Source organism: Dromaius novaehollandiae, chromosome 9 (genome assembly GCF_036370855.1).
Source record: "Dromaius novaehollandiae isolate bDroNov1 chromosome 9, bDroNov1.hap1, whole genome shotgun sequence".
NCBI lineage: Eukaryota > Metazoa > Chordata > Aves > Casuariiformes > Dromaiidae > Dromaius > Dromaius novaehollandiae.
Genome location: NC_088106.1, coordinates 32,106,734 through 32,118,572, shown reverse-complemented (window position 1 = coordinate 32,118,572; position 11,839 = coordinate 32,106,734). Strand labels below are relative to the sequence as shown.

The 11,839-nt window shown below is 54.9% G+C and overlaps 1 protein-coding gene across 2 annotated transcripts in view; it reads right to left on the bottom strand.

Annotated features, from left to right (window-relative positions):
* Positions 1-2,377: 2,377 nt before the first annotated feature.
* Positions 2,378-11,839, bottom strand: part of IGF2BP2 (insulin like growth factor 2 mRNA binding protein 2) — a 72,063-nt gene continuing 62,601 nt past the window's right edge. Inside the window, exons 11-16 of one of the 2 annotated variants that reach the window (XM_064517145.1) lie at positions 10,807-10,875; positions 8,487-8,603; positions 6,522-6,596; positions 5,695-5,826; positions 5,169-5,282; positions 2,378-4,384 (exon numbers count right to left, since the gene is read on the bottom strand). In XM_064517145.1, coding sequence (XP_064373215.1) covers positions 4,289-4,384; positions 5,169-5,282; positions 5,695-5,826; positions 6,522-6,596; positions 8,487-8,603; positions 10,807-10,875 — 603 coding nt within the window. In that variant the 3' untranslated portion in view covers positions 2,378-4,288. The remainder of the gene's footprint in view (positions 4,385-5,168; positions 5,283-5,694; positions 5,827-6,521; positions 6,597-8,486; positions 8,604-10,806; positions 10,876-11,839) is intronic. The other variant, XM_064517146.1, reaches the window with a different exon arrangement.

Below are 11,839 nucleotides of genomic sequence, written 5' to 3'. Positions count from 1 at the left end.
ATGAAACTCCCTTGAAAAGCTCACCTGGACCCACAGACAGCTAAACATGCAGATTCCTAAACTAGAGTGTAAACCTTGTTAGGAGATAACAGCTTTGGTCCCTGCAGCTTGGTTAAAAGGTACCTGTGTGCCCAGAGTACCAGGTTGCCCAGAGTGGTTGTGGAGTCTCCATCCTTGGAGATACTCAAAAGCCATCTGGACAGAGTGCTGGGCCACCTGCTTGAGGTGCTTGTGCTTGAGCAGGGGGGTTGGACTAGCTGATCTCTAAAGGTCCCTTCTCACCTCAACCATTCTGTGATTCTGTGTGGCTTTGGCTGTTGAAAGCCTCATTTTGTGAGATACCATGAGGAAATTATATATGTATCAGTAAGTCTCTCCTCCGTATGCAAGGTCATCTTACAGGTTCCAGCTTTTCAGCTGTTGCTTTGTTCCCTCCATCCATGTAAGATGCTTTGAGTTACCCAACATCTTATGGAGAGAAATAGTCTCTCTTAAATCTTTTGTGCTTTCTGGCCCACAGACCCTATGTGCAAACAGTTAAATGTTGGATCTGGGCCTTTCTTGTAATTCTAGCTGGTAAGTGGGCTCTTGGAGCTGATCAGCTTCCACTTTTCTCTTTTCCATGGAAAAGTGGAAGCTTGAGAGTACACGTAAGGCCTGTGACACAGAATGAGTAATACTGTATTCCCTGGCTGCCTCCACAGGGATGGAGATTTGCTTTTCATCCTGGTTTGTGTGTTTCTGCTGCTACCATCTGCTGTGTGACTGAGTCCTTACTCACAGGAAGTACATGAGTGGCTCAGACAGAGTGTGGGTCAAACAGAAATCTTTAAAGCACTGGTGAGCACGGGTCTCCCCAGAGCTGTCACTCGGGACAGGAGTGAAATCATTGCTCAGTGTAGGCTGTCTGGGACTCAGAAAGGCGGGGACAGAAGGGGATTCAAACTTGGAGGCTGATGTTCTTTTTCTCGTCTCCTGTGTATCATTCCCGAGGCTGTAGTCTGGGGAAAAAATTTGTTCGGTATGTTTTGACAAAACATGAAGGAGTGACAAGTGACCAGTTCTGCTTTGCTGCTTTGAGATCATACAGCCGTGGTACTAAGGATTGCCTTCCCCAGAGGCCACCTCTCAGGTGGTAGCATGGTCCCTGGAGACTGATGCAATGTAGGGAAGAAGCTTGGGTCTGTGCGCTGTGTGTTGTCCTTGCTGCTGGACAAGTCTGCTGAACCAGACTTTACGGGCTTATTTTAATTCTCTTTGGTACTCAACTTGATGCCCAGATGCATATCTGCCAGTGGTGGTAAATGAGGAAAAGATGGGGAAATGCTCCATTCTCAGCAGGTGGCTGGGGGCCCATGCTGCCTTTGCACTAACAGTTTCACACAAGAGAAGTTCAGGCCCCATTTTTGCCCAATTCTCTCTTAGGAGTTGGCCCTTTTAATAACAGCAGTCCCTGGAGGGCGGCTCCTCTCTGCTGCTATTAAGACCAAGCTTTTGGTCAGCTAGAGAAGCAGCTATGGGATCCAGTAGGGACACTTAAGGCTTACAGCTACATGATCATAATTAGTGAGCTCCATTAATAAATGCAGCAGTGCCATGCTATCGTTTTGGCTTTGCTAGCCATGTTGAGGCAGCTTAATGGCAATAACATCTCCTCTGAGTGGGTGTGCAAAGTTGCTCCTGGCAATACCTGTAAACACCTCCCACCACCACCACCCTCCTCCAAAGAAAAGCCCATTTTTGGGCAGCTCTGAAATGCCAGTTTTGACACGTTCAAAGCAGTTTTATGGTGGGACGAGGAAGGCTTGGACCCAACATCACTTCGTTGGGCCCTTAAGGCCAGAAACAAAGCTTCTGCCTCCTGCTCACCAGAGATAGTAGCTTAAGCACCCTCCCCAGCAGACCTTGGGGGGGGGGGGCTGTAAGGTGGCCTGGAGGGGGCCCAGAGCTGAGCTGCCAGCCCAGCGGTTCTCACCTGGGGCCTGCCCCTGCGCATGTTGCCCATGTGCCGTGACAGAGCCAGGCCCCTGTGGAGCACAGGTCCCACCACCGGGCCTCCCCACCACCTTGCTTCTGCGGCTGGCTCACCCACTGGCCTGTGATGGTGGTGGGGGTGTTGCCACTAGGTTTGGTCCTCAAGAAAAGGCAAAAAACCCAGCCCCCCTTGCCCTCCCTGGTCCCCATTGCCCTTGCAGCTCAAGCAGAGCAGATCTTGCCATCGTGCCTGCAACAGCGGCAGGGTGAGCTGGGCGGCCACACAAAATCACCCGGTACCATCACAGCGGCCCATGCCGGGGACTCTACCCCAACCCCACCCTTGGCTCGGCTCAGCTTGTACCCACGCAAAGAACTTGAAAGAAAGCAACGGATAGCAAGCTCAGGCTCTTGTTAGCTGGATATATTTCTTTTTTTTTTTTCTTTCTTTTTTTTTTTTTGGTGGTGGTGGTGGTTTTTCACAGAACACTGTTTGCAGTAGAGAAAAAAACTGGCGTTGCAGTCTGTCATTACAATGTTGGTATGGTCACATAACCCAGGACGCGTTCGGCCTCCAGCGCAGAAACCTTGACCGGTGCGTGCCACTGCAGGGCTCAGGTGGTCTGCTCCAGTCCGCTGGTTGGTTTCATTGCTTTTGTTGTTCTTTTTTCTTCTTTTTTACCTTTTTCATATATGATTTTTTTTTCTTTTTTTAAACATTTCTCAAGCTTTCTCCAAAGGAATGGCCACTGGCTCTCAGCTAGCAGAAGGAGACTACAGAAGAGCTCTTGGACACGTGGGATGGTTTCCTTCTCCTGCCTCGCAGCTGACTTGGTCTAGATAGTTTTCCAACTCATTTTTATTAAAAAAATAAAAAAATGCTTCAACTATCAGTTTTACAAGGCATACAAAATCTCTAAAAGGGAAACACAAGCGCAAGGTGCTGAGGTACGAAAACCTGAGGTAGTTTTTGTGTGTGTACGTGTGTGGGGGTTTTTTTTTCCTTTTAAAATTTTTGCTAGTTTTTCAAGCCCTGGGCCAGCAACCTCTTGTAAATCTGTGACTCCCTCCGCTTTCTCCCTTCTCTTCCCCCCAACATATAAAAAGGCATCCTTCCCCAAATAGCAAGTCCCTAGGGGCAGCCCCTCAGCCAGGCAAGGTGGGGGCCCGCCCAGGTTACCTGGTTTGGGGGGGGGGGGGGGGGGCAAGGACACCCCCTATTTTTTTTTCCTTTTTTTTTCTTTTTTCTTCGGTTGGTTTGAGTAGGTATATGTTTTTTTGCAAAAATGCTGGCTAAGTACCGTGGGGTCGGGCTGGTGATACCCAAAGCAGAAGTTGTGGCTGGGTGGGTCTGTCGCTCGCTTTCTGCGGGGTGGTAGCGAGAGCACTGCTTTGTCCGGTGGTGAGGGAGAGACAGACAGACAGAGCGGGGGACAGAGCAGATGCAAAACCCAGTTTGGACTCTGTGAAGCTAAGAGGAAAGGGCATGGGGGAAAAAAGAGAGAAAGAGAGAGAGATTCCTCTTAAAAGAGACGGTATCCCTTCTGTTGGCTTATACAGGCAATCCCCATAGCGCACTGTTGGTGTTGCTCTTCTCAAAGCCCTTAAGAAATTGCCACTTTTTAACACTTGCTCAATTTTTTTTTCTGCTGGCAATCCTAAATCTCTGGTGTACTGTGCATCAGAGAACCAATGGACTAGCTTCTTTCCTTAAAAGTCTAGAAAAGCCTGCTTTTTTCCTAAAAACAAACATCCCCCCTCCCCCAAAATCCCAACCACCCCCCCTTTGAAATTAAAAAAAAAAAAATTAAAAAAATCTTTAAAAAATTAAAAATTGGCGTTAGTTTAGTTATTGATATATTAATTCTAAAATATATTAACGCTGCGAATGCTGCATGGGGCACTGCAGCCCCCATGCTGTAAAATCTCCTCCTCTAGTTACGTACACGCAGGTACAAAGAGCGGTTCCAAAAAGTTGTCATGGGGTCGGTTTTAGGAGAAAAAAAAAAAAAATCTCTGCCTATGTTAGTCCAACTAAAGGGATAGCGTCGGTAGTAAATAGAGTAAGGTGGCGGCTGGGGGATTGACAGAGTTTGCAGCGCCCTTGGGCAAGCAGCCCAGCACTGCGGCATCTTCAGTGTGAACCCTCCCCTTCCCCAGCCGCCGTCCGTCCGTCCGTCCTCTGCAGGGCCCCAGCCACAGGCAGACTTTCGTGCCTCAGGACGGTCTTTGGTTTGCTCCCCTGATCGGCTGTTGTGTCAGGCGTGGGCAGGGTTACATTCATCGGGTGTTGCTGGCTGGCCCGGCGGGAGCCTCACTTGCTGTGCTGCGAGGCTGGGGCTCCCTGAGCGTGTTTCTGCTCCTGCTGCTTCACCTGCTGCACAATCTCCCTGATCTTGCGCTGCGCGGTCTGCGGACAAAGCGAGAGCTGGGTGTCAGGGCAGCGGGAGAAAGACGAGCCCGGCAAGCGGGGCTTCGCAAGCTTGCCCGGTGCGCTGGTGGCCCCCACGACCGCGCAGAGTGCACCCACATTGCACCCAGCAAAGGCTCCCACGCTTACGGCCTGAGTGCGTGGCTGCACATTTGCATTGCGATGTAAAAACAGGATGAGTCCTGAAAGAGGTGCTCTCTTCCTGACTTACTCCAGTGGGAACAGGCTCAGCATGCCTTCATGAAGGGCAGGCAAGCTCATTTACAAGTATTTCATTGCAGTTCATGTATTTAGCCTGTCATTTGCACATCCACAGATTCCAAGAGTGAATTTCTTTTTTGGGTGATGCTGTCCTATCTGAACAGTTACTTGCATGTGAAGGCAGGTGAGCAGGGCGTGGGTTATGCACTAAGGTGGGATTTGTCTCCTCTAACATCAGGCACCTATGGTATAGGTGTCTCTGTGGGAGCGCAGTCCACTGGGCTCCCCTGCCAGCACTGGACTTTCGGATACAATCCCTAGGAACAGGCATGGGCTTGGTGGAGAGGTGACTCACACCCTGGCTGCCACCATGTGGCGTGTTTAAGGTGACTTGTAGATATGTATTTTTAGTTAGGCGAGGGACCCATCAAAAACAGAGATGCTTGTGTACAAACAAGGATGCTCACGTAGAGCTGTTTGGCACCTGCTGGTGAGACTGACAGGTTTCCTTTAGGGATCCAACCAACTAGGAATATTAAAAAAAGACATTTCAAAACCTTACCTGACTGGCAAAGAAATGCCCAATGATTTTAACAATGACCTCCTCGTTCTCATCTGGAGTTTGGTCTCGTGGCACAATGACTTCTGCACTAGTTAAATTTTGCAGTTCATTCACCTGAACCAAAAGAAAGATTCCTCATTTTTGTGCAGCTGTTCTTGGAAGGGCTAAAAATCCCCTTTTCTGTGCCTTCCCATCCTTGACCCTACCTGTGCTGCAGCACCAGGCATCACCCCCCGCCCCCCCCCCCCACTCAGCTCCCGCCACTGGCTGCCGAGGGTCTGACTCTGCCCTGCCTCAGGGACCATCATCATCCAGCGAGAGCCAGGGTCAGCTCCAGACCTGCCCACAGCAGGGATCCGAGTGTTGCTGGAAACAGCCTCTGAATTCAGCATGCTCGATGTGCCCTCTGGAGAGGGCAGGGGCGAGTGCTTGGCTCTGGTGTTCCTCTGCCCCAGAAGAAAAACTGCAGCCGTAGCTGTACGTGTAAGCCCGTGGCTCTCTGCAGCCCTGGCCCCCTCCGACATACCGTTTTGCCACCTTTGCCTATCACGCGGCCGGCTGCAAAGGAAGGCACCTTGATGTGGGCTTCAAGCTTCACCTCTTCTTTCGGGTTAAAAAAGTTTTCTTCTTTCAGCTTCCCAAATATCCGCCCTTGGGCCTGTGGGAGGAGGAGGCAAGGTCTGAGTGGCAGAGAGGAGCATCCGGGCCTTGCTGCCTGCAAGAGGACACACAAAGCCCCCGGCCCCACGCTGCTTGCAGACCCGGTGGGACTACGTGGTGGCTGAGCTTGGCTCACCGCAGCCGGAGCTGGACACTAAACCCAACCTGCTCTCCCAGCCATGCCAAGCATGTTGAACCTGGCTCCACAGTCAGGCTCAGGGGAGCAAGGCGCTCTCCTTGCCTAACGGGGAGCACCCAGACGGAGCTGCTGAGCAACCTGGCCTCACTGCTTTGCTGCCCCTTCCAGCCCTGACAGCACTGGCGGCTCGCAGCTGCCTCCTCTAGACCCGCAACTACCTGCAGGCCCAGGCTGGCAGTTTCAAAAGCAACACTGCAAGTGAGAGCGCAAGGCAGCGAGCACGTCTTTCACCTTCACGCTGCTCCTGGCCACAGGTGTCCTAGCCGTGGGATCGGTGCCCAGGAAAGGCACTCCTGCAGGCACAGCTGCCTTCCCACGGTGCCGCTGCCTGCTGCCTCTGCTCTGGCAAAGGGCAGGTGAACCTGGGCTGGTAACAGGCCATTGATGGGGGGGGGTACTCAGCCGTGCCCCTTAGTCCCCCCTCCCGCCCCAGCCGTGCTCTGTGCCAGCGCGTCCAGCCTGCGGCCCCGAATGCACCCCTGCAGCCAGCTCACCTTGAACTGAGCCTCAGGCGGCCCCGTGATGACGACCATCCGCTCGCTGGCCTCGGGCCCTTCTGCTGGTGCGATCTGCGAACCATGGGGAAGCTGGAGCATGAGTGGCATGAGCAGCCCTCCCAGGACATCCCCCATACGGGCTGCCCCTCCGGACAGGGGTGCCCCCCCCAGGCAGCAGCCCAGCCTGGCCCAGAGACCTGTGCTCAGCAAGGGTGGAGGGAGAATTCAGGGGAGAAGAGCAGGCTCTGCGAGCCTGGGGGCTTGCTTTAAGCAGCCTGGGGTTTTTTTAAGCTGCTGCAGAGCTCCTAACTGTCCTACAGCCCAGCTGTAGCAGGGCTAGCTGACCCTGAGAAAAAGCCAGGAGGCACTGGAGCAAGTGCTGCCCACCACAGCAAGGCAACACCAGGGATGCACGAAGAGCAGCTGTTACTGGCAGAGGTGGGACTCAGTGATGGGTTTCTACTCTCAGAAAGCAAAAAGTTGCCCCCATTTCCCTGCACGCTGAGGGCTCCTGTTCCTCTTGGAGGGTTCAACTGGGTTGCTACTCCCCCAGGAGCGTGTGCATAAACAGATTTGGTTTGGGGGGGGGGGGGGCAGCAGCATTTTGCATGCCACTAGTGCCTAAATATGGGAAGCTCTGCATGGTGGCTCATGATTCATGCTCACAGGCCTCTTCCTGAGCTGACTCAGGCATCTCGCGTGTGACACAGCTGCTGGCCCCTTCCCCCAGTGGCTCCTGCAATGTTGGCCCAGGCCTGCCTGCGCCCTGAGTCACTGCCTGAGGGCAGCTGCCGTCCCCAGGCCCAGTGCCCCACATGCATGTGCAAGAGGGCTCGGGGTTGTGGCTGCACCCACCACGAGGGCTGATGCCCACTCGGCCGATGCCAGGAGCTCCAAAACCAAAAAGGCAGCAAGGGGACAGGCTCGCTCAATGTTACACTCGGGGCTGCAGTGCAACGCCCCAGGCAGGGACTAGGGCTGGGAGGCAAAGAGTAGGAGACGGCAGGAGCACACAGGACCCGGCTGCTTTCCAGGACCGGTCTGGCCGGATCCTGCAGAGAACCTCTTGGGAGCAGTGCCTGACTGGGGAGGTGGCTGGAGGACCGGCAGCATCTGGGTGCCATGGAACCCCTCCACCATTTACCAACCAGCCTGATGGGTGCAGGCATCCCAAGGGTCTGCTGCACACCAGGAGAGCACACACACGTTCAGCTCTGCAAAGCTACTGTAAATTTAGCATCATGCATGGACATCCACAGACCTTCCACTGGCGTTGCAGGGGAGGGATGATGGGGACGAAGCAAATGGGGCTCCCTACGAGCTGCTATGTGTAAGCTAAGGAAGGAGCAGTTCCTGTGCATGCTTCTAGCGCTGCCCATCTGGAAAGGAGTCATGGCCATGTTGTAAACAGAGACATCTCTCAGCAGGGACATGGGGTCTGGTGGACCCTAGCTAATTGTGGCATGCTATTTTTGTCCTCTGAGTGACCACTCTCTTCCTACAGGATCCCAGGAGAGCTGGAAGGATGAATCAGCTTAATGTCACCTTTGGCACATGTCCAGCCTTAACAAGCCATTTCCATTCAGCTGGGAGTTTATAATTGTGTGTTAGGAGGCAACACAGAACTGCATGGAGAAAACCTGCAGGCCCTGCATCCCCCTCCCTGTGGTGGGGAGACACATTTACTGCCTCCCACCTCCCAGCACGCAAGGAACTGCAGAGCTTGCAGCTTGCCAGGGACGAGGAGGTGGCAGGTCCCCAGCACAAGCACCTCCGTGCTACCATCACTTGGGGAACCCTTTTATCACACCCAGCAGCAGAAAACAGAAACTGAGGCACAAACCCCAGGAGATGAGCCGTGAGGGGAAGAGGGGAAACAGAGTGCCTGTGGTTTGGGGTACCCCTACAGCATGGAGATGGAGGAGGCCCTGAGGGCCAAGCAGCACCCGCCGCTCTGCTTACCTTGATGGAGGCCCCGGCAAATCTTGCCAGCTGTTTAATGTGTTGACCCTTCTTCCCAATGATGGCCCCTACCGCTTGCGTTGGGATGAACAAATTCACAACCTCCTGCTCCGGGAGCTGGGAGACACAGAGAAGGGTGAGATGCTTCAGAGGAACAATCAGAAAAGATGGTGTTTCTCATCCTACAAGCAGGCTCTGTGGGCTGCTCTGGCTCACACAACTGCTCTCTGAAGGAGCAGCTGGACCCACAAGGTCCAGCACATCTGGCTCCTAAATTGCCAAAGAGCACTCACACTCTCCAGGGGGTCATTCTCCCTTTTCTGACAGCTGCTAATGCATAGAGCTCTGCTCAGGTGCCCGCAGGACTGAATTTGCCTTTTTTAGGGGACAAATAGCTGCAGGCGTACAGGCAGGAGCGGAGTGCCTGCAAGCACTGCCACGGAGGCCAGAGGCATGGCTCCGGCTCTGCTTGGCACTGGGGCTGCAACTGCAGACACGCCGTCACATCACCATTTTGGCCCCTTCCATCGCGAAAGCAAGGTGCCCAATTGAAAACACGGCTCGTGGATCAACACATGCAGCGGAAAAGGGAGTTTCTTCCCTTAATAAGGCAGGCCTCCACCTGAGACTGGCTTGATGGTAAGGGAATCCTTCACCAGCCCTGGGAAAGCTGCAGGACCCGCTGCGCTGCAGGACACACGTGCCCTGGCCCCCATCCACACCACACAGCCCCAGGCTGTCCTGCCCAGCTCTCTGCTGGCAGGCAAGCCGCTCGCCTGCACTGAAGAGCTCCGCCAGGCCCAGGCACCCCACCGTGGGCGCTTTTTTCCCAGGAAGCCCACAGCACGTGTTCAGATCACCAAACAACAGCGTCACCCGGGCCCTGATCAGCCAGGCCTGCCGCTGCAGAGCCCGCGGCGTGAACGGAAAGCGTGGTCCTGCGGCTGGGCGGTGGCAACCTTGAGAGCCTGCCCTAGCCACGAGCCAGGAGGGCAGGCTGGGGGCACAGGAAGACAGGCTGGGTGTGCGGGAGCTGCTCGAGACCTTCCCAGCACGTCTGAAGCCCTGGCTGGCCTAGCAACCCCTTGCTGCTGTTCTAGGGACATGGAGAGAAAAGCAGCAATTTAGGGTTAGGCAGGTGCAGGGGAAACAGACCCCAGTGCTTTGTCTCCACCTTACTCTTCCAGAACCAGGCAGAGCAGAGCATCACGCTAAGCCAAAGTGAAGGAGCAGCAGTGCCACTTCTGCTCTACATTTTGCAGTGTGGACCTCTGTACACATGTGCCTCCTGCCAAGTTTGTCTCCTCCGGGAAGCACCCAGCTGGGGCACTGCTGCCTCCAGGCCCCTTTGCTACCCCTCGCCTGCCTGATGCCAAACCCAAAGGGGCAACAGCAGCTCAGCGATGGGCCTTCTGCCCAGCTCAACCTCACACCATGGGTATGTGCTCTCGAGGACATGGCTTTCAGCTGGCATAAGAGCTCCTGCACGAAAAGACCATCTACGCCGCCCCATCCCAGACGAAAGCTATTCGGGCTACGGGCTTCCAAACAGGCCCAGAGGTACGTCAGTGCTACCAGGAGTAGGTGGTTTCTGGGCGCGAATGCCTGTGCCTCAGTGCCCACAGACAGCAAGGCCTGTGCTGAGCACCACAGGCTCAGGACCCCGCAGGGAGGGCGCCGGCTGTGCACCTGCAGCCGGGGATGGGTGAGCAGGTCTAAAGGTATGTCTCAAGCAGTCTTTGTGCACAACGTCCAGGTGCTAACCTGCTGCCAGGGGGACATCTGCCCGCCCGCAGAGTCTGACCTCCCAAAACCGGAGGTAAAACGGGGGAAAGGAGGCAGACTGGCTGAGAGGCAGCGGGCAGCAGGTCCTGCCAGCACCACTAGCTCGCCCATCGCCGGCCCTCAGCCTCCCACTGCTCCAGCAGCACCCAAGGAAGCACAGAGCCCCAGAGGCCTGCTCTGCATGCCAGCACCCCTGCAAGCGGCACCACAGAGGCTTGGGGCAGCCCAGCCGGGGATCTGCTCCTCGTCCGGCTGGAGAAGGGCAAGGGCGGAAAATGCACCGTGGAGAAGGGCAAGGGGGAACCATCCCCAGCAGCTTCATTTGCGAGATGGGCCAAGGCGAGTGTGTGCTTGCGACGCTGTGAGCGAGGAGGACGAGCAGTTGCGGGGAGGGGTCCAGAGCTGCCCGCAGGCTACCAAGGGGCAGGAGCACCGCAGCCCCGCGTGGCGGGGGAAGCGCTGCGCAAAAGCCAGGGGCCACGCGAGAGCCAAGCGGGGTGCAGCGTGCCAGCGGCGGGGAGGCTGGGGCACTTACGGGGTGCTGATGTGGGAACGCGCCAACTGGGGAGGCTCCGTAGAGACCTGAGAGGTATGCCGAGGAGCTCTACGGCAGGAGAGAAAATGAGAATCAGTGCGACTTCCCCGGCGAGCGCTAGCCCACTCCCCAGCCGGCCAGCCTCAGGCTTGGCAGTCCCCAGCCTAGGGAGAGCGGCGTGTGGACACCATTCTGGAGCCCCGTGGCCTTCGTGAGCCCCATGGGGACACAGGGATGACCCTCAGCCCCATTCCTGCATCCTCCCCTCTGAGTGCGAGGGGACTGCAAGGTGGAAGGGGACTCCCAGTTGCCTCCAGTCCCATCACGTTGCTTTTTTTGGTCCAGTTGTTCTCTCACCCAGTCCTGCTAGTATTTGCAGCAGAAAACATTGCAGGCTCCAGCCCCGCCACACACCAGCATCTACACCCTGGCACTTGCATCCTGGCACGTACATCTCGGCAAAGGTAAGGCTTTGTTCTTATTTGTGCCACCAGAAGGAAAGAAAGGGGACAAAAACCCCACATAACTGAAGATGACCCATGCACGGCTGTCAGCATGCCTGCACAGCGGACAGAGGGAGCAGCTCCTGTCTGTGGGGCTGAAATGGCCCTTTTGGTCAACAGCCACCCTGAAAAACTGAAAATGTTTTGTAACCAACGTCAGCCCCCAATGGAAAAGGTGGTGTTTCACCCTGCACATCCTCAATGGGAAGAAAAACACATTTGGGGCGAACGGAGAGGAAACATTTGTTTGGCACCAAGTGATTTCCACATTCATTTCTCTTTTCCAGTTTGCAACTGGATTACAATCAATCCAGTCTCCTCCCCTCCCACGCCACAAAAAAAAATCACAGCAAAGGCAAATAAAAAGGCTGCACATGAAGATCTTCAACTTTCATTTTGAATTCCCACCTCCAACCCGAAGCTTTTTGGCCAGGACTACTCGTGAACGGGAATTCTGGCCACCTCCAAACTGGGGAATAATCTGTTTGTCTATGAAATTTGTGCTGGTTCTCGCCAGCAGATGTTCGTCA